Below are 21,597 nucleotides of genomic sequence, written 5' to 3' on the forward strand. Positions count from 1 at the left end.
TTGTGGTGGAAGTGTCTTCTGGGATTTTTTTCAGTGTATACCTCTTAGGTGGTTAGTAGTGGAAGTGTAGGGTAGTTATAATAGCCGTTCACAAGACTGAGGAATCTCTGTTCTTTATAAAACGTTTGAAGATGGCTGTCGATACGGTAAATTCCTTGTACTCTATCCAATCGTTGTATTTAGAGCATGCAAAATACAAAGCTGTCTCAGCGTTTCCCTTGAATGTCGAAACACCCCCAGAGGCTTCTATGGATATGCCTACGCAGATGGAGGAACTTACAACGAGGCCGGGGCTCTCTGGTATTTGCCATGATATAAGTTAATCAATTTAAAAAGAACATGCATTACCCTTACAGAGATAAAGGAGGTGACAGATACTATTTACTCCATAGTATAAAGAAATTTTCCTCATGATTCCAAAACAAAACTATAGACTAGACAAAGACGAGGCAAGATGCCTCTCTACATCCCCATTTTTCACCAAATGCCAGCAAATCTCACTATTCCAGACAAAAAGGCTGCTTCTTCTCATCACCACCATTGACCCGGCTCCACTCTCTCCTCCGGGATATCATCATCATTATAATACCCAAGTCGAGGTGCTCCAGGGGGTACAGGGGTAGCTTCGCGAAACGAGCGTCGTTGTTGGTCAGAAAGTTCTTCCTCAAGCCGCTCTCGCCTTGCTTTCATCTCGCGCCAGTATGCTTCAAGCGCGTCTAGAGCCTCTGATGGTGCCTGAAGCTCTTTTTCCAGATGTGCCAGCATCATATCTCGCCCCTTTTCAACGGTAGGCTTCGTACCTTTCGTGAACGGACCTATACAAATGCAGTAGCATATTTTTATAGTTCTATTATCCGTATCTGAGATCTTGACATTGATTCTATCATTCTGAAGATGTTGTTTGGTCATGGCAGCGAATCTCGTCTTTTTATTATGGTCATCATCATCCGTTATAGGATCGAAGTCGTACTCAAAGCTGCTGTTGACTCCTGAAACATCGATCTCGACCCACCAGTATACGGCATCAGACATACTTTCAGGGTATATTGGCACGGACATTCTGAGTGAGTCTTCTTGTGGTAGATCTCAAATGTGTTCGGGAGGCCAGTAGAAACGTATAGAAAAGCAGCAAGAGCGAATATCAGAATCTAGGAACCAGGGCGCTGGCCTATTATCATAGGCCTCCGGAGTCCTGGGTGGAGATTTTATACTCCCAAAGTGGACTCTTGGGACCGGGCTTCCACAGGAGAATCTTCTTCCAAGGTATCAGGGATAGTTCATGGGACCCAAAAATAATCGCTCCGATTTTCTTCTTAGTTGTCTGAAACAATCTCAGACGTATTTCGAGGAATACCCATTCAAGGAAACAGAGAAGGATGTGTTTTTCTTTGCGGGTTCTCCAACTGAGTCCTGATAATCTCTTCTGCCATCGACCTGCGACGTCCATCGGCTTTATATATCATTGATTTTGTTATTACCGGTCTTGTCTTGCATATGTAGACGGTAACCTCCTGACAATCTATAGGGTAAGGGTTGATTCCATGAGGTTGCAGGACAGACGTCAACAATCAGAGCGGAGTAATCCTTGTGGGTGAAACCTACAATGCAGGAAACAAGCACAACGATCAAATCCGCAAGGAAAGTACCATCTTAGATGCTCTAGTCGCCGGCAGATGACTTGCAAGTAGTTCATCGTATTCCGATATCCATGGATCTGGAGGCTATTTTGTAGTCGAATACAATTAGGGCTTGTAAGATTTCTTGTCTTCGAACTTGGATGTTTTGCTTGGTACACTGGATATTTTCCAGCACACCGATGAATACTCTTAACAATGCTGATGGCAGAATATGTACGCAGCTTGTGTGACTAGTAATGTGCATAGTATAAGTCCTATCTTCATTCCTTTGTCTTTTTGCCTCTTTCCTTTGAAGCGGCAGATGCCATGTGGTCTTCGCGATGCACAATGCCTTCGCATCGGAGGTTACTCAAGGCGCGGTTATATGTTGACCGTGAATGCTGAAAACCCCGTAAGATAACTGGTCTGGGACAAAGCAAATACTAGGCTGTCAGCAGGACACCAGGTGCTATGACAGGGTACAGGAGGATCGTCTGTGGGACTTTCAGATTCGTTGCGGGTAACGGAATCACCCTTGTAAACCCATGAGCACGGCTTCTGTTCAGTGTGAGGAATACTCAAGACAAGACTCATGGATAAATGAATGAACTAGGGTATCCATAGGCCTATACAACTCATCTATAGTTATAAAGGAAAACCTTTGATCCTTATATCCATAGAAGACCAGGGAAATTGAAGTGGCGATACCATTGTCTATTCCAACATGGGGTAAATGCCTTTTGTCTGAGTATGACGACGATGCAACAGATACCAGTAGAAGCCCTGTCACGAGATCATCCTGGGAAATCTGGTAGAGTCCGACGGTGGGTGATACAGACACGTTATCAATGAGAGTTTTCCACATGCGACGGGTGAGCTGATATCTATCTTAGCCGCCAAAGGTACTGTGCTTCAATGTACTGTCCTTGTCCTTTACCAAGAGGACGTCTGGTGTCAGCTTCGATCTCGAAGGACCAGCCTTTTTTGTTTCTGAGTTGTCCCCGGCGCAAAAATCAGCAATTCAACCTACATGACATACACGGTATGTTTAACATTCCATTTAAAGACCTTCCTGGTAGAGAACCACATCATCATAGCCTATACTAATGAAGATGGAAAACTATGTAGATATCTTTCCAAAAGCGTCAGATCGACCATTCCATTTCGATTTCCAGTCTAACCAATCCCGAGGGTATCCATAAACCCTCATCCAAACGAGACAGCCCCAGGCAGAACAGTAACATTGAGCTGTTTACTCAAAAAATACCCTCCCGATAATACATCTCAATGTCGTCCACACATCTCGATGACTTGAATTTTCGAATACCCCTCTCCTTCGCTTACTCAACCGTAGGCATCGAACCTCTCTCATATTCGCCCATCTTCATACAGAAGTAGTTGACGTTACCATTATTATTCCGTCCAGAAATAGTGACCTCTCCTTCTCTGACCATCAGTCCCTTGAAAAAGCCCTCCAGCACTGAGAACACTTCCTTGTCATCTTCCTTAGCCTCATTCAAATTCTTGTCTCCACCGACAAGACCAGGAACCCAGTATTGTGCGTATACCACTACCTTTTGCTTTCTAGGGTTGGACTCTGAAACCTGTGAGCTCATTTTGTCGAAGACCTTTCTCAGTTGTCCGGTGAGAAAAGAACAAGCAATAAGTCAATCAAAAGCTAGGAAGAACGCAGAGGACTGTCTAGTAGAATCCAAGTCCAACGGTATCAATGCCCTATTTATACCCGAGGGCTTTGCTTCATGCCTACCAGAGCCTACGCATGCAAGGGGAGACATCCCCAATTACCGAGTGCTCAAGTTTGGTTCCCATGGCTCGATTGGAAACCCAACTGGTGACATTTATGTATTCCATCTCTCTCGTGGAATCTACATTCGGGGTTATTCTGCATCCCGTCGTCTGGTGGTTGGTCTTCCACGGGGATAGACTGCTTCTTTGTGGAAGTTACCTGGTTGCAGTCTAACCATGGGGAAGGGTAACCAACTACGGGAGAGTAATTACCCCTACTTCTCGAAAGGAGCCCTGGTACCAGCAGGCGCTGATGGGCTGAGCGCCATCAAGGGCTACCAAGTCCATTGCAAGTACATGGAAAATTGTTGGCATGGACGGTTGGTCCAGCCTTGGGCTGGCATCTGTCTAGTGCATCTTGTATAGCTTGGAACTTCGATTATCAGGACAAGTCCTATATGTACTTTGTTTCTACTCTTTGGTGGTGAATTTAGGTAGTTTCCAGAAGGACAATTCTTTGGTTTTGGAATTGACCATGAATCCTATATACACTGGCCTTAGGCACCGTGGATTTACGCCGTGGGATGCGGTACTTCTTGCAGACATACAATGATATGGTGGCAAAATAACAACATTAGAGGGTGAAAAGATAACTATGCCCAACACGAAGCATCCATTTATGTCTGGTGATCTATATAACACGCAACTGAGAATCTCTGTTTTGCTGCCTTGACGCTCACATTAGAAATCACTTTGTTCAACCGCAAATGAGAACACTGTTTGCTCAGAAACTTCAGCTCTTATATTTCCCTTCCGTATCATGAGCTGGATTGGAGATCTTGGTGTCCCTGCTCATTGTGACGCAAAGGCAGACGCTCAAGTTTCCTCTCTTCGACCTGCTTCTGCAAGCGATTTTCCTCGTCTTTCAGCTCGCCGCTCTCCAACTTCTGATGCGCGGAGTCACTGCCTTGAACACCTACCCGGCGCTCATTTCGGATCCGTTCCTGTTCCTGTCTCTGATCCTTGGCGGCCAGTGCAGCCTCCTCGCGTTCCACTTCACGGGCATCAATGCTCTCCAGCCCGATCTTGCCGAGGATATGTCCGACCAGAAATTGATACCGCAAGTGTCCACTGATGATGTCACTGGCGTCCAAGTTCTCAACGCCGGCTACACCTTGGACAGGTTGTAGCCCCGCAACGCCCAGTTGAAGACTGCTGGTGCGATACAATAGAGCAAGCACAGCATCGTTCTCTGAGTAAACATTGACCAGTCGTCCGCTGACCACGCTTCGCATACGGCGCCAGTGTTGCGCATTAGAAGGAGTCGCTGAGCCCATCAAGATTGCAGAGTCCACGATACCATATGCACCGCGTTTGGCCAAGCTCTGGAGGCAGGAGAAGATCACCCGCGAACCCAAGGAGTATCCTATAAGAGTAACTGATCTCTCGCCCTGCACTTTGTTGATCAACGCGTCGGCAAGAACCTCCCCAGCCTTGTCAGCCCGAGCCTTCGCAACACTGAAAGGGTTGTCGGCTACACGAGCAACCTTCAGCAGGCCGAGAGGCAGAACCACGGCACTCAAGAGAGATGCAAAGAACGTCTTCTTCAGAACTTGCTCACCGGCAGCCCATGCAGCACTTGTTACCAGGAGATCCATTGCATTGCCGAGGTTCATTAACGGCTCTGTTTCCCAGCGGAGACCAAAGACCTCGGAATCCGCGCCAATGACACGCCATGGAACGATAAAATTATCTTCCTCCGTGACCCAACCGGTGATGCCAATAGTAACTCGTAGTCGATGATCTTGCTTAGCGGCTTCCTTTTCATCACTAGGCCTCTGCCGAGAACCACGGACAGGCAAAAATGCGAAGTCCTCCACTTCACGGGCATATTTATCCACCATCCGCCCAGTCATTCGGCCTCCATAAGCACCGAACAAACCGCCAACGATGACACCACTGCCTGCAAGAGCACCCAGGTACCCTGCAGCTGCAGTAGCACCAAGTCCAATGCCGCCTAAGACAGTTCCAAGCCCAGCTGCAACTAGGGGCGCAGCAAGTCCACCAGTAATGCCAATGAGGGCTGCTCCGGCGACTGAAGCTATACCCACCTTCCACTTTCTCGAAGAGTCGCCTTTCTTGCCATGATTCTGTGCTTCCGCATTCTTTGTTAACTCAATGGCAGTGTCAAGTAGTACACGGGCAACCTTGACTTCATCACCATTGAGGATCTTTACATCCAAGTGTAGACTAGATGCGACGTAAAGCATCAACACTCGCGAGCGAGCATTATAATGCTCTAAGCTGAGCAGCAATAGAAGCAGTGAATGGAGAATCAAGAGTCTTTTAGCTTCTGGAAGCTGAAGGAGTGGTGTTTCCACGGGAGGATGGACCTCACGCAACTTTTTCAATGAGCCCTGTTCTTCAGACACTACTGGAGCTTGCTGTTGAGAAGCTTGCGAGCTAGTACTGGCATGCTGTTCGTCATCATCATTATCATCGCCATCGCTTTTGTTAACAACTTCACCAATTCGGAGGATAACCGAGTCCCTCCAGTCATCAAAGCTTGTGAGCGAGGTGGCTTCGGCTTTCAGGTCTTGCACAGTAGGTTTAAAGTCGGATCGGTCCGTCGGGTCTCCTTGTTGATCATGTGATATTAAAGCCGAATCGCTTTCTTTGCGGTCAGGAGAGGGCTCAAGACTATGTGACGGTGAACCATGAAAATTCTGCTCAATTGTGGCTCTCATATGTTCCAGGATCGCAGCAACCAGCATTGTCAGATCGGCCCGTTGGGACCGACTCAATATAGTAGTTAGGTCTTGGTTGCCGTCATTCTTTGGAGCCGCAGGGGCGGCCGACCCAAATTTGCTGGCATGTTTCTCTTTCAAATTCTTCCACATTGATGAGAGGGCAATGGGACCGGTAAAAATTCGCTATGGTTAGAATATGTTGGACAAATCAACCACGGACAGTCTTGCGACAGGTTGTTCGAGTTGACAAAGAATGTAACGTTGACGCCTTTAGGACGATGAAGTCACTGGTTTGCTGACTCAGCTGCCCAGAGATGCACTGCTTTCAGCTTCGCTGATAGAGGCCACGCTCAGCAGCATATCCAAGGCTGAACAGAGAAATCCGCGATTCCTCGTCAACTGGAGAATCCTTTAGTTACTTGTTTCCACTACGAAGAATTTACCCTTCGTCTTGGAAGCATAACCAAGGGCATTTCCGTCCCAAGCATCTCCGTCCGGGCGACCATTTCTCTCGGTCTCGACGCGTTGTATCCTCTTGTTGCGGCCGACCACTCGTTCTTTAGCTAGAGCATCCTTCAACTGATCCAGTCCAACTGTATTCTCTTTCAATGCCTCGGGGCTTTCGTCCCGGATGCTCCGCAGCGGCTCGACACCCGTCACGTCAGCACGCTGTATCTCTTTCACGAAATGGATCTGAGACTCAAGGGTCTCAAGCATCTTAGTTTCCTCCTCCTTGCTAGATGGCAATGGAAGGGCTGACAGGCGGAGTAGATGATGGAGTTGCGCCGGTGTGACTGACGGCGACGATTGTTTCGCGCTCTGGTCGGGAAGGAGAGAACGAACGGACCAGGATGGCTTTGCAAGTAGCGCGTCGACATCTACCTGCTCAGGCTTAGAGCTGTAAAGGCGAACTCCAGTCAGATTGGAAAGTTGCAGAGTCCGAGGACTAATCCGTCTGGACAATTGCGAAGTCGTGGAGCGTAGACAAAGCATTGTACCTCGATTTGTCGCGTAGTCTGATACCCGAAGCTAGATTGGTAATCGATTTCCCTGAAGGTTCTCAATGAATAGAGATTGAAGGAATTAGCCGAGTTGAGGATAGGGTAAAAAGGTCTCGGAAAATAAACACTAGTGCAGTATGTATTGAAATGAAGCAACAACTTTGAACGCAAACCCGCCCACCGCCTACGTGAGCGGGCGGCAGATCATCTCCTCGTCCAACTTTCCGATTCCCCTCAGCCTAACTATATATTTCCATCTATCAACGTCACAGCCCCTCCTGATAAAATTTAGTCTCTAGGGCTGGAAACCGACTTCCAGTGCATTTGTCCTACTTTGTTGCTGGGGCCGACACAGCTTATCCAACATGGCTCAAGACCCTCGTGTTTTGCTCCAGAAAGTAAGTTCAAACATCGTTACTTACCCCGGAATGACGATCACTGATGTCCCGTGGTCACATACAGGCAGACAAAGCGCTGCAGGGCGCCGGTAGTGGTTTCAGCTTCTTCGGTGGACGGACAGAGAAATACGAAAACGCAGCAGACTTGTACACGCAAGCTGGAAATGCATTCCGAGTCCAAAAGCAAAGTATGTCCCTCCCCCGCACTGCTTAACGTTCGGTGCTATGACGTGCACAAATATTGACCCGCGCCTTTGTGGAAATTTAGACAAGGAAGCTGGTTTAGCATTTGAAAAGGCCGCCTCTATCCAAACACAGAGTCTGAATGAGCCTGACGACGCTGCCAATTCGTTGCAGGAGGCCTTCAAGGTCTACCGCAAGTCGGACCCTGAAGATGCCGCCCGTGTGCTCTCAAGCGCTATCCAACACTACGTACTAAAAGGCAACTTCCGCCGTGCTGCCACTCAACAGCAGTACTTGGCAGAGGTATATGAAGTGGAACTGGGTGATCAGAAGAAGGCTCTGGAAGCCTACGAGAAAGCTGCCGAGTGGTTCGACAGTGATAACGCTGAAGCGTATGTCGTTCTTCCCCCATTCTTCCAGAATGCCACTTACTAATTCTCTGGGCCGATTAGCCTTGCAAACAAGCACTACCTCAAAGCTGCTGATTTGGCCGCCCTGGAAGGCGACTATTACAAAGCTATTGAACACTATGAGAGAATCGGCCGTTCATCCATTTCCAACAACCTGATGAAGTGGTCCGTTAAAGATTATTTCCTGAAGGCTGGAATCTGCCATTTGGCCACTAATGTACGCGTTCCGGCCGTTTCCTTGATATATCCAACATTTACTAATCATGTTTAGGATCTGGTTGCCACCAACCGCGCCCTCGAGAACTACCGTGATATTGATAACACTTTTGCCTCAACACGGGAGCACCAGTTGCTTATTGACCTCGTTCAGACCATTGAACAAGGTGACCAGGAGGCCTTCGCCGACAAGCTCTTCCAGTTCGATCAGCTGAGCAAGTTGGACAAGTGGAAGACAACCCTACTACTCCGCATCAAGAGCAATATCGAGGAGCAGGCAGAGGATTTCTCTTAGATAGTTATATCCATATCTCTTTTTGCGTTTTAGTTTCACACATACCTCACCACATAAATTCAAAAGTAGCGCCCCTCGCTACTTGTTTGGATGTTCGTTGTTATCGCGGTTATTACCTCAGTTTTACGGTGCACTACGTGTCTTGGATTTGGGGCTTGCTCGTAAATATACATATTTTCAGCTATTTCGGAAAGGGTGTTACTGAGCTACTAATTCATTCAATTACCCATGCGAGAGAACCGGATATTAGAAAAAGAAAGATCGTAACTCATTAAAGCTTGACCTGATCTACTTATTGAAATCTATATGAAATCCTAATGCTTTTTTAAACACCCCTATCTTTCAAGAGGTGAGAATCGTCAATTCATGCAACCGACTTTGTGGTATCATATCATCTTTCCCTTTGAAATCGCCCATGTCAATTCCGAAATCCCAGCGGCAAAAACACAAGAAACCCTTAAGCAGTAACCTCTTCGAGAGCGCGAGCCTTCCGAGGGAAGACCCGCTTGTACAAGCTGATACCGATCGAATCCTGAGGGTTGATCTTGGCATCGAAGGTAGCCTTGAAGTAACCGTGGGTACCCAGACTCTCCTTGATGAAACCGCTGCGGCCTCTTCTGGTCCACAGCTGGAGGGCCTTGAACCAGTTGATGTCCTCCGGGTTGAAGAACATGTAGCGTACCGTGACGACCCGCTTGTGGATCTTGTATGGGTGGCCGGTGAGGATGGCACGCTTGGCGACAACACGGGACGTATCGGGCGCCACAACTGTGCCGGTTGCGATGAGTTCCAATTGTTCGACATCTGGTTGGTCGTCACCGTCCATGACCTCTGGGTCTTGAACGGACTTGTTCTTGAAAACAAGAATAGGAACGGCGCCCCAGGTAAGGGGACCAATCCATGTTGCAATGGCACTGCGGCCGGGGTGGAGGAAGCGGTCGAATTTGTGCACGTTGTTCGGGGTGTTGCCGTTCGAGGAGAAGATAGGGTTGACGACCAGACGGCGGGGCCCGCACTGGACAATGAGTTCTTCCTTGGACTTCAGTGGCTCTTCGATGTTAGAGGTCAAAGTCATGTTCACGTTAACAACGGTGTTCTTGTGCTCGTGGCGGAGGAGAGAGAAGAGGCACAGCGGCTGTGGCTTGTTACGAAGAGACGTGGACACGGCACGGAGGTGTACGTCCACACGGATACCAGGGTTAACTCCACCGATAAGGGCCTCCCTGACAGTCCTGTTCTTGGAACCCTTGTAGTCAATAATCTGAAGTAGTCGGCGCCAGTCCTCTGGTTCGTGGGGTCGGTCTTCCCTTGTCTCCCAGGGACTAGTCTTGAAGTTCTTTAGACCTCTGAAGCGTGCCAAACGTTCTCTGGCAAGAACGTTAGGGTGAAGTTCGATTTCATCGGGGAATTCCAAATCCTCCTTGGCTTCCTTTCTGCGGCTGGCCCGGTATTCCTCCAGCTCTTTTTCCTCGTCTTCGGGTGATGGGTCAGCAAACATCTCTGACTGGGGGTACTCGGTAGCTCCGGCTTCCGTCATCGCGTCGTGGTTGTCTGGGAAGACACCGTCTTCTGGCGCTCCAGCTGTGTCCATAGCCATCTCCTCGTCCTCACCATCGCTCATGTCTGATCCGGAAACAGAAACATCGTCCAAGAACCATGCAGATTGGTACTCTGATGTACCCTTGGGTAGTTTCTTGGGCTTGGAAGGGATGTGAGAGTCGTCGTCTGAGAAGTAATGGTGTTCGTCAAGCAAAACACCCTTCCGTTCCTCCTCGGGAATTTCCATGTCATCATCCTCCATTTCAATCTCCTCCGGCGCCACAACAGCCAGATCATCGATGTCCTCAGTGGGAGTATCCAAAACTTGAGAGGATTCGCTCTCGTCAACATTCATAGCATCGTCACGTTTGCCTCGTGCTTGCGGCAATGGGGCAGCTGTGATTGAGTCGATCTGGAAATCACCCCAGCCGGGGATGTGGACTAAACGATCAGCCTTCAATCCCCTTCCACGTACAATACCGGTCACGACAACATCATCCACAACTTCGGAGTTGGCCTCGGGCCAGGCGACATTTTCGATGAGCATCCAGCTACGATCATCGCGCCAGCGGATACCCTTGGGCGTAGCGGTACAGAGAGAACGGATGGCGTTGGAACATTCTTGTCTGGAATCCACAGAGAGAACCTTCTCCACTGATGGGAAGAAATGGTTGATGAATGACTTCAGGGAAGAGGCGACCTGTGGGCGTTTCTTGGGTGGGTTGATCTTATCAAGTCCCTAAACAGTCTAGTCAGCACCACGAACGCTAAGAAGCAGACCAAGCCCCATACCTGAACGACCGCAAGGACGTTAGAGATACCCTGACCCTCGATGGAGCGCAGGATAAGTTCGCCTTGCTCCTGAACCTCAACCTCCGACGAAAGAGCCAGGACCACAAAATCCGCCATACGACACACATCCAAGGCATTCATCAAATCATACTTCGCGGGGATATATTGCACACTCTGCCGGAAGCGATCGATGCGCACGCGGGAGAGGGTATCGGGGGAGACATCGCAAGAAACCTCCACGCTCTCATTCAGGGACCGTATGATAGCGGCAACATCGACGTCCGCCGAGAGTGGCACAACGGCGACATGGCGGGGAGCACCATTCTGACCGGCGAAGATGCTGGTTGCTTGGGCCTTCTCCTGGTGCTTCACCTGCTGCTTCTGGCGGGCTTGATTCCTCCGGTCGAGCTTCGACATAAGTTGTTGGTGAGGGGTCTTGCGCGTGCCCCGCTCGCCTCGTTCAACTTTGCCTGCAAGACATTAGCAATAGGTTCTAGACCATAAAAAAAAATACAGTAAAAAATGCGGCCTGATCATACCCTTCGCCTTCTCCTTCAGCGCACCCTTAGACGCATGTTTGGTCTTGAATGGCTTGTGGGAACTTTTGGTGGTGGAACGGTGATGGTGCTGCATCGTTTGGGTGGGCGCCGAATTGGCACCGCTGGACCCTTTGAAACGGAAGGGGAGGGATTCCAGTGTGAATTTATTTACAGAGAATGTAAAATAGAAAGCGAAACTGAAATATGATAAACCGGTACACAGTAAACGGCCCAGCAGGTCCCCAGTGGGCAATGAGATCGCCTAGCGGTCAGTTTGCAGAAAAAAAATCCCGCTGTGGTGGACAAGCGAAAGGAAAAAAAAGGCTTGGCATGAATTTTCCTGCGAAAGACCCGCAAAACCTCCGGATCGTTACTCCAACACCTTTCTTCTTACCTTTCCACTTTGGATTATTGGGCTCGTCTTTTTCACTTTTTAGCTTTCTTTAATTTGCCTTTCTTCCTCGCTGTCACACTTCTGTATTTCCCCACAGATGGCGGATACTCCGTCAACCAAGGCCGTCGCGCCGGCCAACAAAAAACGCAAAGAGAATAAAGCACTCATTGAAGCGCAAAAAAAATATGGACGAGGAAAGGCTATTCCGATGCAAACCGTGAGGGACAAGAAGCTGCGCGCCAATCTCCGATCCGTCGAGAACAAGTTCAAACAAGCTGCGCTTAAGGCAAAGGATGCGGAGATTCTCTTGGAGCACGAAGCCGGATTCCTCGAACCCGAGACAGAGCTGGAGCGGACATATAAGGTCCGACAGGATGATATCAAAGAGGGCGTTGGCATCGAGACAGCTAAGAAGGGATTTGAATTGCGACTGAACGACTTTGGACCCTACCGGGCAGACTATACGAGAAACGGACGTGACCTTCTGTTGGCTGGTCGGAAGGGACATGTTGCGACGATGGACTGGCGTGCAGGACGACTAGGATGCGAGCTCAATCTGGGAGAGACGGTTCGGGACGCTCGGTGGCTGCACAATAACCAGTTCTTCGCCGTGGCCCAAAAGAAATACGTCTACATCTACGATCAAGCTGGAACGGAAATTCATTGTCTCAGCAAACACCTTGAACCGCTCTTCCTCGAATTCCTGCCATACCACTTTCTGCTCGCTAGTGCTGTGAGTATCAGTCCCCTCCGGGTCAGTAGAACTTGTCTAACGATCATGTTTACCATAGCAAATGAGCGGCCACCTCAAGTACACCGATACTTCTACCGGACAAATGGTCGCCGAACTGCCCACCCGTATGGGCGCTCCGACATCGTTAGCCCAGAACCCGTGGAACGCTATCATCCATGTCGGCCACCAAAACGGAACCGTTAGCTTATGGTCTCCTAATTCCCAGACGGCGCTGGTGAAGGCCCTCGTCCACCGGGGCCCCGTTCGCTCCATGGCGATGGACAGATCGGGCCGGTATATGGTCTCGACCGGCCAGGATATGAAGATGAACGTGTGGGATATTCGCATGTACCGCGAAGTGCATTCGTACTCGTGCTACCAACCAGGCGCCTCCGTTGCGATCAGTGACCGCGGTTTGACGGCCGTTGGCTGGGGCACTCAGGTCAGCGTATGGCGGGGTCTCTTCGACGCCGCCGCAGCCGACCAAGGCAAGGTCAAGAGTCCGTACATGGCCTGGGGTGGAGATGGCCAACGTATCGAGAACATGCGCTGGTGCCCCTTCGAGGATGTGCTCGGCGTGACCCACGACCAGGGCTTCGCCAGTATCATCGTCCCCGGCGCCGGCGAACCCAACTTCGATGCTCTAGAGGCCAACCCGTACGAGAACAAGAGACAGCGACAGGAGGCCGAAGTCCAGGGTCTGCTCAACAAGCTGCAGCCCGACATGATCTCCCTGGACCCCACCTTCATCGGAAAGCTGGACACCATCAGCGATCAAAAGAACCGCGAAGAGCGCGATCTCGACCGCAGACCCGAAGATGCCATGGAGAAGCTCAAGAACCGCGGCCGCGGCCGCAACAGCGCCCTGCGCAAGTACCTACGGAAGAAGGGCCGCAGGAACGTCGTCGACGACAAGCGGGTCAAGGCCGAGCTGCTACGCAAAGAGCACCAAGCCCGTGCAAGGGACAAGCTCCGTTCCGAGCGGGAGGATCTGGGCCCTGCACTGGCCCGGTTCGCCAAGAAGGAGATCTAGCTCGGTCCCTGCTTCCGGTGAATTCATGGATATTACTTTTTTGCTTCTTTCCGTCAGGAGCTTTTCATATACCCGATGCTCTCGTAAGAGCTATAGCTCTTATTGGTTTTGTTCACGAACGAATTAACTCTGCATTTGTGAGGCGTTGGTCAAGGGTGTGTGGAATATGGGATTTCAAAAAAAAACAAAAAGTTTTCTTTCTAACTTACGCCTTTTCTGTGTAGTGAATAGACCACCAGCAATTGTACATTTACAAACATATCTTTTGCGAGAAATCATAGAGATCATAATCTACTGTTCATCCACACTCCCAGAACCCCGGGTAGCACCAGCATTCCACCTCTCCAAGCTCAGCTCATAAGCACCGCTTCCCTTCCACGCACTAATGATCAGGTTAATGATATGCTGCATCCCCTTCCCATTCTTCACCTCGGCAAACACAGTCGGACCTCCCTCCCTCATCTTCGCCGCATCCCTCTCCATAACCCCGAGGTCAGCCCCAACGATATGCGCCAAATCACACTTGTTCACCACCAACAGATCCGACCCGGTAATGCCCGGTCCACCCTTGCGGGGCACCTTATCACCACCCGCGACATCAATAACGTAGATGATGAAGTCAGCCAGCTCGCGCGAGTAGTTGGCCGCGAGGTTATCACCGCCCGACTCGATCAGGAGGAGATCGGTTTGGAACTGCTTGTGGAGAGATTGCAGCGCAAGGAGGTTCGCACTGATGTCCTCACGCACGGCGGCATGCGGGCAGCCACCCGTTTCGATGGCGCGGATGCGCTTGGACGCGAGGGCTTTGTGGCGGTTGAGGAATTCGGCATCTTCCCTGTTGCGGGGGTAGAGTCTCAGTGTTAGTCATTTTTATTTTTGTCTTTATCCTTTTTTTTTTTTTTTTTTTTTTTTTTTTTTTTTTTTTTGTTTTTTTTTTTTTTTTTTTTTTTTTTCTGGGATGGTTGGAGGTGTTTACCGGGTGAAAATGTCGTTGGTCACTGCTGCGATGTTATATTCGTCTCGGAGAGCTCGGCATAATGCGAGCATGAGGGCTGTTTTGCCGGATCCGACGGGTCTGTTTGTGGTGTTGTTAGTGTTTGAATTGGAATTCTGGTTTTGTCTTTTTTTTTTTGTTTGTTCAATTGAATATGCGTTTGCTGAAGACGTACCCGCCGATACCGATGGTGAAGGCGCGATCTCTCCAGTCGCGGCCCTCGATCAGTGGCATTTCACGGTTCAGATAGGAACCGGGACCGTCGAGGATCTCGTGGGAGTGACCGTGACCACCGAAGTCATCGTGGGAGTGGCTAATGCCTTGATCATGGGAGTGAGAATGCGACATTTGTGGGGGGAGTGTTGTGAGGAAGGGTGTTATAGATAGATGGGGTAGTATATAGTAGGATGGTGGTGAATTGGGTGTGGAGGGGTAGTTATACTAGCTAAGGAGGGGCATCATCATTGATTTAAAGTTGTTCTCGGCCATGGACGGCATTCATTCGTTCGCCGAACAAGCGGAGACTGCCGAAGCCACCATCAATTCTTTCCTACCTATCTAGGGTACTACTACTAGTACTACTCTTCATGAGGATTTTCTTCTAAGCGAGGTTGCATTCCGATTGGACCCATGCTGACATGAACCGATATGTCATGGGATTTGATAAGGTTGGATCCGGGCGGGTTGAAATGAGTACTAAATGGAGGGCTCCGCAATCCAACCGTCCCCAATGTACTGTTAGATCCGCCGAAGATCTTGGCCAGTAGCTCCCCAGTAGTAAGTTGTAGTACGTACTTAGGTATGAACCAATAAACCATGTTTTGTGTCCGATCACCTCGTCTAAAAGTTCCAGAAATAAAGCACTAACCAAAATGAAACCAGTCAATCAATCAATCAATCAATAGAGCCATAACTACATTATCTCTTCAGGTACATTCCCAAACGGCGCGGTATGCAGTGTCAACGTACAGCACAGACGAAATAGCAAGCAGCAAGAATTATTTCCAGAGAACAGAAGCCCAACGCCAGACACATCAATCGCCAATGGAAAGACATGGATATCAATAGAGCGGTCCGAATGGTAGAAAATGACCAGTAACGCTATTGGGAATCGAGCTCAACGTCTCGCAACATCACCTCCGCAAGGTACAGAGGCAGAGCAAAGTCACAGGACATGAACTCCGAGCAAACAAACCACAGGCAATAAAGCGGATCGTGTACGGCGGGAACGATTCGTAGTAGGCGATATGGACTTCAAGGAGGCCGGTACCTCGCACCGTGAACCGAGATCGCAACAGCCATACCGTATCCATCACACTACACCGACAAAGGACCGCGCATAATTGCAATGACAACGATAATCCGATATGTTCAGAGGATAGAGGCCCCATAAAAAAAAAGAGAAGATCAGCATCGCAAAGGTATCCAAAAACGGTACGCCAGTTCCCCGTCTCTTGAGAAAAATGAAAATGTCAAGAAAAACAAAATGCGAACAAAGCCCATGGTAATAACTCCTCTAATTAGCAGTGCCTTTCTGCCTTTTACCACCCACTCGGGGACTGGCTTTAACCGTCTTTGGTCCCGGGGCAGCGGTGCCGTTGACCTCCGGAGCGCCGGTGTCATCGTTTTCCATCTTGACCGTACTTGCCCGGCGTCGTTTATGACTAACATTTGGGCTAGCACTAGCGCTCGTGCCCTGGCCGACATTAGGTTGCATTTGGCCCTGTGGCACCATACCTGGAGGGCCGGCAAGATGGCTCTGTGCCGGACTTGGATGAGCCGAACCGCCAAGATGAGGCGACCCTTGCGCACCCGGCAGACCAAGGTGTGCCATTGCTGGAGAAGCAAACTGGTTGGGTCCATTCATATTGGGGCCGCGCTGGTTCTGCCCAGGCTGCATAGCAGGATTCATCGGGGCTGGCATAAACCCGGGAGTGGGTGTTTGGGTTGGCAGGCTATTAACGAGGTTGCGCAGCGCCTCAGGGGCCGAAAGTTGAGGGTTCTGCTGAGAGAATTGGAATAACAACTGCATTTGAGATATTGTTTCGGCGACCTACGGCGCATTTGTGATTAGCTATATCATCATAGAGACCACTCCTAAAGACTTACCTCCAAGAAGCTCATTACAGCGAAAGGTACACCATTGGCGGTCACCATAGACTCGGGCAAGGTAAAGGCAGGCTGTTGAACCTGTTTCTGTTGAGCCCGCTTGCCCATATTCTTAGAGACTTTCGGGCTTTGTTTTTGGTCGGCAGCCTCCAATGCTTGCAATTGGCTGCGAGGGAGATACTCAGTATAATTCTGAACATCGATATCAAGCATTTCAATCTTGTTGTTCATATCGAAGTGCGCCCTCAATCTCCCGCTGCTAAAAATCTATTTCTAAGTTAGCGACCCAGCTACGATGGTCTTTGCGTGGAGGAGCACACCTGTGTGTCATTGACAAACCAATAAATGAACGAGGTTTTTGGACTTTCGACGATATGACCCCCATTTGGCGAGTCCCTCTCCCGTGCATTTTCAACAATCATTTGAATGTGACGAATTCCGCTTGTGAATTGGGTTAGGTAGTAGCGTGCTAGTGCAGGCGTTGCGATCTCGAACTGTTTAGAGCCGGTCTGTGGATTCCATACTCCTTGTCGCAAAACGCCAGAGGGCGAATAGAATTTGTCCACGAAAGACTGCCAGTATAACAAGTCGTGCGCCTCACCGCGACTCTGTGAACAGTTAGCATTGGCTTTTCAGAGCTGTAATCTAAGCATGCAAGTAGCACACACCGTGAAATTACTGAGCTGTTCCGCAAATGTATTAAGACATAGTATCGTCGCCCCTTTCATGTTCATCCGCTGCTGCATCATCATCGCATTTTGCTGTTGCTGCGCCTTCAATTGAGCCTCCTGGGCTGTCATCGGCGGTCCCTGCTGCTGCTGACCCTGTGGCTGTTGTTGCTGACCCTGTTGTTGACCCTGCTGACCCTGCTGAGGCTGGGGCTGGGGCTGCGACTGGGGCTGCTGTGGTTGCGGTGGTTGCTGTGGCTGTTGCTGCGCTTGTTGTTGTTGGGGCTGTTGCTGTTGCTGCTGGCCTTGCTGACCCTGCTGACCCGGTTGCTGGGACTGCGGTAATTGCTGTGGTGGTGGATTGGGCGTTGGCTGTGGCTGCTGAACGGCAGGCTGTTGTGGCGGCTGAGACGCAGGTGGGTGTTGTTGAGGGGTGGGTTGCGGGGTGGCACTTCCCTGATGCGGCGGCGGCATCGGCTGCGGCTGAGGGGTGACACTTTGGGCATCATGTACATTTTGAGGTTGAGGAGCAGGACGCTGCTGTGGAGTCTGCTGGCCTGGTTGCGGCGTCTGCTGTTGCACTTGCTGGGCCTGATGTGCTTGTTGAGCTTGCTGGGCCTGTTGGGCCTGTTGAGCTTGTTGAGCTTGTTGAGCTTGCATAGCCAGGAAATGCTGCTGTTGTTGTATATTCTGCGGCTGTCCATGAGGCATCTGCTGCAGTTGCATTTGGGAGATGACCGGACGCATCCCAGGATTCTGCATGGCTGCCAGCTGAGCGGCATTCAATGCCTGCGTACCATTCGGCATTGATACGGGAAGCCCACCATGCTGTTGCTGTTGTTGTTGCTGTTGTTGCTGAAAGAGCATCCGCTGTCTCAAGAGTTGTTGCTGCTGCTGTTGATGCATGAGTTGAGGGTTATTGGCAACTGCAGAGTAAAAACACATGTCATTAGCCGTCAATCATTATCGTGGCGTTTTGCCGGGCCTTGTTCGGGAAAATCGGGGGTACGAGGTTAAGGCAAAAAAAGAAGAGATAAAAACCTACACTGTTGCGCAAAGTGTGGTTGCTGGAACAGGTGCGCCTGCGCTGGATTCAGATGAGAGAGAGCATGAGCTTGTACAGGACCGCCAGGAGCGGTCGTTCCAGCGCCTGGTGGCATCCCACCCATCATTGGTCCGCCCTGAGTGACCTGAGGACCTCCCGGAGCTGATACTCCGGGATGTACTTGCTGTACCATTCCGGCACCGGGATGAGCATTTGGGTGCTGACCAGGGGCCAATGGGTGACCCGGGGGGATACCGGGATGCTGCGGGATCCCCTGATGGGCAGGAAATGGCTGCGCCATCATCATCGCTGTACAACGAAGTCGCCGATAACGGGACTCCTAGAAATCGATGGACAGGGGAAAGCGAGAGACGGCCAAGGGGGAGGGGAGGCGGGAAAAAGAATGTTCTAGAGAGCAAGCTCGAGATTGAGAAGGGAGAGGTATTAAGATAAAAGGAGGGAATGCAGAAAATAATAATTAAAGATTGTCAAAATATCGACAGTTGGTGAAGGCGAGCGTCGGACTCGAAGCAAAGCGCGCTTGACGTGGAGGCACAACAGGCCGCTTTTAGCGTCGGAGCGGAGGCCAAGACGCAACTGACGGGTGACTGAGCCTGCGTCTGGTATCGTCCAGAGCCAGACGAGCGCAGGAGCATGGATCGAACCCGACCTAATCACCTCTGCCCGCCAGATCGGTCGACCCCTAAAAATGGTCAATGTTAGTTGTCGGGGGCGGTCGGGGGAGGGTGGGAAAGTTGGGACAACGGGTGTGGAAAGGGAAGACACGGGTAGGAAGATAGATAAGTGGAAATGGGTTTAGGGAGGCCGGAGGTGTGGAGGGGCTAAAGGGCCAACGAAAGAGCAGACGGCACCTGTCGCGATCGCCAGTTTCAATCCCTCACCCAAGAAAATCCAATACGGTGGGCACGCAAACACCGCCACGAGTTGACCTGGAATAACGACGGAGCCCAACTGCCGTGAGTGGATCAAGGCAAGAACTAGGCTACGGGGGAACAAGAAAAAAAAACAAAAAATCAGAAGAAAGAAAGCGAGAGGCGAAAAAAGCAGGAAAAAGGGTCAGAGATTCATGGGCAGATCTGCTGGCCCTGAGGCTTTTCTTCGATTCTCAATCCAATCGTCCGGCGCGAATCATGCGAAACGCTAGTCCTCTCCAGGAAGGTCTCACGTGAGATGATCCGCCGCGGGAAAAACTTTTTTGCCTCCTCTTATTTTTTTTTTTTTTCTATTTCTTTGTCGCGGTTTCTTCTGCGCGAATTTTTTTTTTCTCTTCTTCTCCTATTCTTCTACCTCTCAAATTTCTTTCGACAAGGTTTAGAACAAGTTACGGGTCAACCGCATGCTTTGTTCGAGAATGTCTGAGCACATGCAACGATTGCACTGTCATGTCTGACGTGGCCAATGATCACGGATTTTGCTCACCTTTCACAACGGTCAATCGTACCACAACTCGACTAACAAAACAAAGATCAGGTCATATTAGCTGATCCTTGCGCGGTATAATGAAGGTCAGTCTCCTCAGTCTTCCTCTCCCACTCTTTCTCCCCTTCTTCGAAGATGACAAAACACACCTTTCTTCTTTACTATCTCTGAATCGCCCCTGACGAGACATTCGGACCTTCCTTTCCCGGTTGGTCTGCTACTTGCCAGTATATTTTGTCTGAGATTCATCATATACTATACATCGCTTCATTGATTTGATGTGCACTGTTCACTAACGGTTTTTGAGCAGAATACAGGTCCATTCTTAATTTTCATCGTGCTAGGCCATAAAGAGCAATATTCTAGAATAGCTGAGAATACTTTGAACAATGCAAGATTTCTTTAGGGATCAATTGACCATTACCAGATGCCCGGTCCATAGCCCTAGTAGACTTTAAAATTTTGGCAGACCGCAGTAGAGTTGGCACATCAAGGTACTGCACATTATTACCTCTGAAAAAGTCCACGAATAATTCTTTTGGGGCTAGAACTTCATCTCCTTCCGAATATACCTAGTCGACATGATAACAAATTCACATAAGTGTAACAAATATTGGAATTGCAGGCCGAAACAAAGAGAACCGCCGAGACTTAAAACTTTGACAGGAGCAAGAGATATAATAGAACAGACATAAGTTTGGGGCTGTTACCACTGATACAGCCTGGCTGAGCTGGCTGTTGCTGCTTTACGCATTTCCGTAAATTTTAAGATGTTCAAAAGTCGAGCAAAACACGCCTGTCACAGGTATATATGATTACGATGTTATTAGGACTTACCATTGTGCCTCAAGGACGGGACAGGATGGGCCGGAAGGATCGATTAGCTAAATATTTCATATCCTAACATAACTATAAAACCCCTGGTATAAATATTGTGAAATACTGTGTACAGAGGACCGAGGACAGAGGGCCGAAGCATAAGGTGTATTTAATATCTACACTAATGATCATTACATGAACCCAGAAGCATTACCGACTAAATGGGAATGACATTAGGAGAAAGGGCGATTGAAGGGCACTTTATTGTATTCTCCAATAATCCCTGATAATCTAAAGACTATTAAGGCCGGGGGTAGGAGGCGTTACTGTAGATCTTGTAGATCACCCCGGCTCTTTCTCCCAAGGGCTTTGTTTCAACACCGTGAACAACGAGAATGCCCAGTATATTCCACCAAGCAACCATCTCACCTATCTCCTACGGAATATATGAAACGTTTAGGAAATTACACGGTCTCTTGGGCATACAGAATCGAAGGCGAGGAAGTTTTAGGGACTTGGGTAGATGAGACACTTGGGTTTTTGACACAATAATGCTTCTTGACTTATAATTTTAAAAATAGAGCAATAAAACAATACAAATCCTCGATGGTCTAACGGTCATGATTTCCGCTTGTCATCCCATACAGGAACAAGCGCGGGAGACCTGGGTTCGACTCCCAGTCGGGGAGATTTCTTTTTTGCCTTAGTTATTTCTATAACTCCTATTCTTCCTCACTTTTTCCTCCTATCTCGACTTACTGAATCCAAAGTGAAATTTAGGTGCTCGGCCACTCTCATCTTGATTGTTGCTCCGATGCTGAACAGACCCGATAATTCGCAACCCTAAGGTGCCTATTGAGAATTAAGGTATGTAGAG

The 21,597-nt window shown here is 49.5% G+C and overlaps 8 protein-coding genes and 1 non-coding gene across 9 annotated transcripts; 3 read left to right on the top strand and 6 right to left on the bottom strand.

Annotated features, from left to right (window-relative positions):
* Nucleotides 1-531: 531 nt before the first annotated feature.
* Nucleotides 532-1,059, bottom strand: BDV37DRAFT_282670 (uncharacterized protein; the record flags this gene model as incomplete). The annotated part of the gene is made up of 1 exon (XM_032087103.1): nucleotides 532-1,059. One exon carries the CDS (start codon nucleotides 1,057-1,059, stop codon nucleotides 532-534), a length of 528 nt encoding a protein of 175 aa, XP_031941950.1.
* A 3,026-nt stretch (nucleotides 1,060-4,085) lies between these two features.
* On the bottom strand, nucleotides 4,086-6,392 carry BDV37DRAFT_108145 (DUF726 domain protein). Its single transcript, XM_032078309.1, has one exon. The coding sequence runs from the start codon at nucleotides 6,260-6,262 to the stop codon at nucleotides 4,181-4,183; it is 2,082 nt and encodes a 693-aa protein (XP_031941951.1). The 5' UTR covers nucleotides 6,263-6,392; the 3' UTR covers nucleotides 4,086-4,180.
* On the bottom strand, nucleotides 6,393-7,192 carry BDV37DRAFT_108148 (DUF726 domain protein). The gene has a single exon (XM_032078310.1). It carries the CDS (start codon nucleotides 7,103-7,105, stop codon nucleotides 6,524-6,526), a length of 582 nt encoding a protein of 193 aa, XP_031941952.1. The 5' UTR covers nucleotides 7,106-7,192; the 3' UTR covers nucleotides 6,393-6,523.
* A 185-nt stretch (nucleotides 7,193-7,377) lies between these two features.
* Nucleotides 7,378-8,866, top strand: sec17 (alpha-soluble NSF attachment protein SEC17). The gene is made up of 5 exons (XM_032078311.1): nucleotides 7,378-7,511; nucleotides 7,576-7,699; nucleotides 7,780-8,086; nucleotides 8,147-8,321; nucleotides 8,376-8,866. The coding sequence occupies exons 1-5, from the start codon at nucleotides 7,479-7,481 to the stop codon at nucleotides 8,613-8,615; spliced, it is 879 nt and encodes a 292-aa protein (XP_031941953.1). The 5' UTR covers nucleotides 7,378-7,478; the 3' UTR covers nucleotides 8,616-8,866.
* On the bottom strand, nucleotides 8,376-11,746 carry BDV37DRAFT_108237 (small subunit rRNA maturation protein TSR1). The gene is made up of 3 exons (XM_032078314.1): nucleotides 11,486-11,746; nucleotides 10,947-11,416; nucleotides 8,376-10,893 (listed from the first exon to the last, which is right to left on the bottom strand). Exons 1-3 carry the CDS (start codon nucleotides 11,577-11,579, stop codon nucleotides 9,073-9,075), a joined length of 2,385 nt encoding a protein of 794 aa, XP_031941954.1. The 5' UTR covers nucleotides 11,580-11,746; the 3' UTR covers nucleotides 8,376-9,072.
* Nucleotide 11,747: 1 nt separating this feature from the next.
* Nucleotides 11,748-13,846, top strand: BDV37DRAFT_108206 (WDR46/Utp7 family protein). Its single transcript, XM_032078312.1, has 2 exons — nucleotides 11,748-12,612; nucleotides 12,671-13,846. Exons 1-2 carry the CDS (start codon nucleotides 11,977-11,979, stop codon nucleotides 13,643-13,645), a joined length of 1,611 nt encoding a protein of 536 aa, XP_031941955.1. The 5' UTR covers nucleotides 11,748-11,976; the 3' UTR covers nucleotides 13,646-13,846.
* BDV37DRAFT_108234 (urease accessory protein UreG) lies at nucleotides 13,791-15,102 on the bottom strand. The gene is made up of 3 exons (XM_032078313.1): nucleotides 14,815-15,102; nucleotides 14,622-14,720; nucleotides 13,791-14,480 (listed from the first exon to the last, which is right to left on the bottom strand). Exons 1-3 carry the CDS (start codon nucleotides 14,985-14,987, stop codon nucleotides 13,937-13,939), a joined length of 816 nt encoding a protein of 271 aa, XP_031941956.1. The 5' UTR covers nucleotides 14,988-15,102; the 3' UTR covers nucleotides 13,791-13,936.
* Nucleotides 15,103-15,614: 512 nt separating this feature from the next.
* BDV37DRAFT_293724 (LIM domain-binding protein) lies at nucleotides 15,615-19,384 on the bottom strand. The gene is made up of 5 exons (XM_032089482.1): nucleotides 18,462-19,384; nucleotides 17,417-18,342; nucleotides 17,069-17,356; nucleotides 16,749-17,015; nucleotides 15,615-16,692 (listed from the first exon to the last, which is right to left on the bottom strand). Exons 1-5 carry the CDS (start codon nucleotides 18,766-18,768, stop codon nucleotides 16,156-16,158), a joined length of 2,325 nt encoding a protein of 774 aa, XP_031941957.1. The 5' UTR covers nucleotides 18,769-19,384; the 3' UTR covers nucleotides 15,615-16,155.
* Nucleotides 19,385-21,320: 1,936 nt separating this feature from the next.
* On the top strand, nucleotides 21,321-21,409 carry BDV37DRAFT_t104. The gene has a single exon. It is a non-coding gene; the product is annotated as a tRNA-Asp (tRNA).
* The last annotated feature ends 188 nt before the right edge of the window (nucleotides 21,410-21,597 follow it).

Source organism: Aspergillus pseudonomiae, assembly GCF_009193645.1.
Source record: "Aspergillus pseudonomiae strain CBS 119388 unplaced genomic scaffold BDV37scaffold_29, whole genome shotgun sequence".
In the NCBI taxonomy this organism is placed as follows: Eukaryota; Fungi; Ascomycota; class Eurotiomycetes; order Eurotiales; family Aspergillaceae; genus Aspergillus; species Aspergillus pseudonomiae.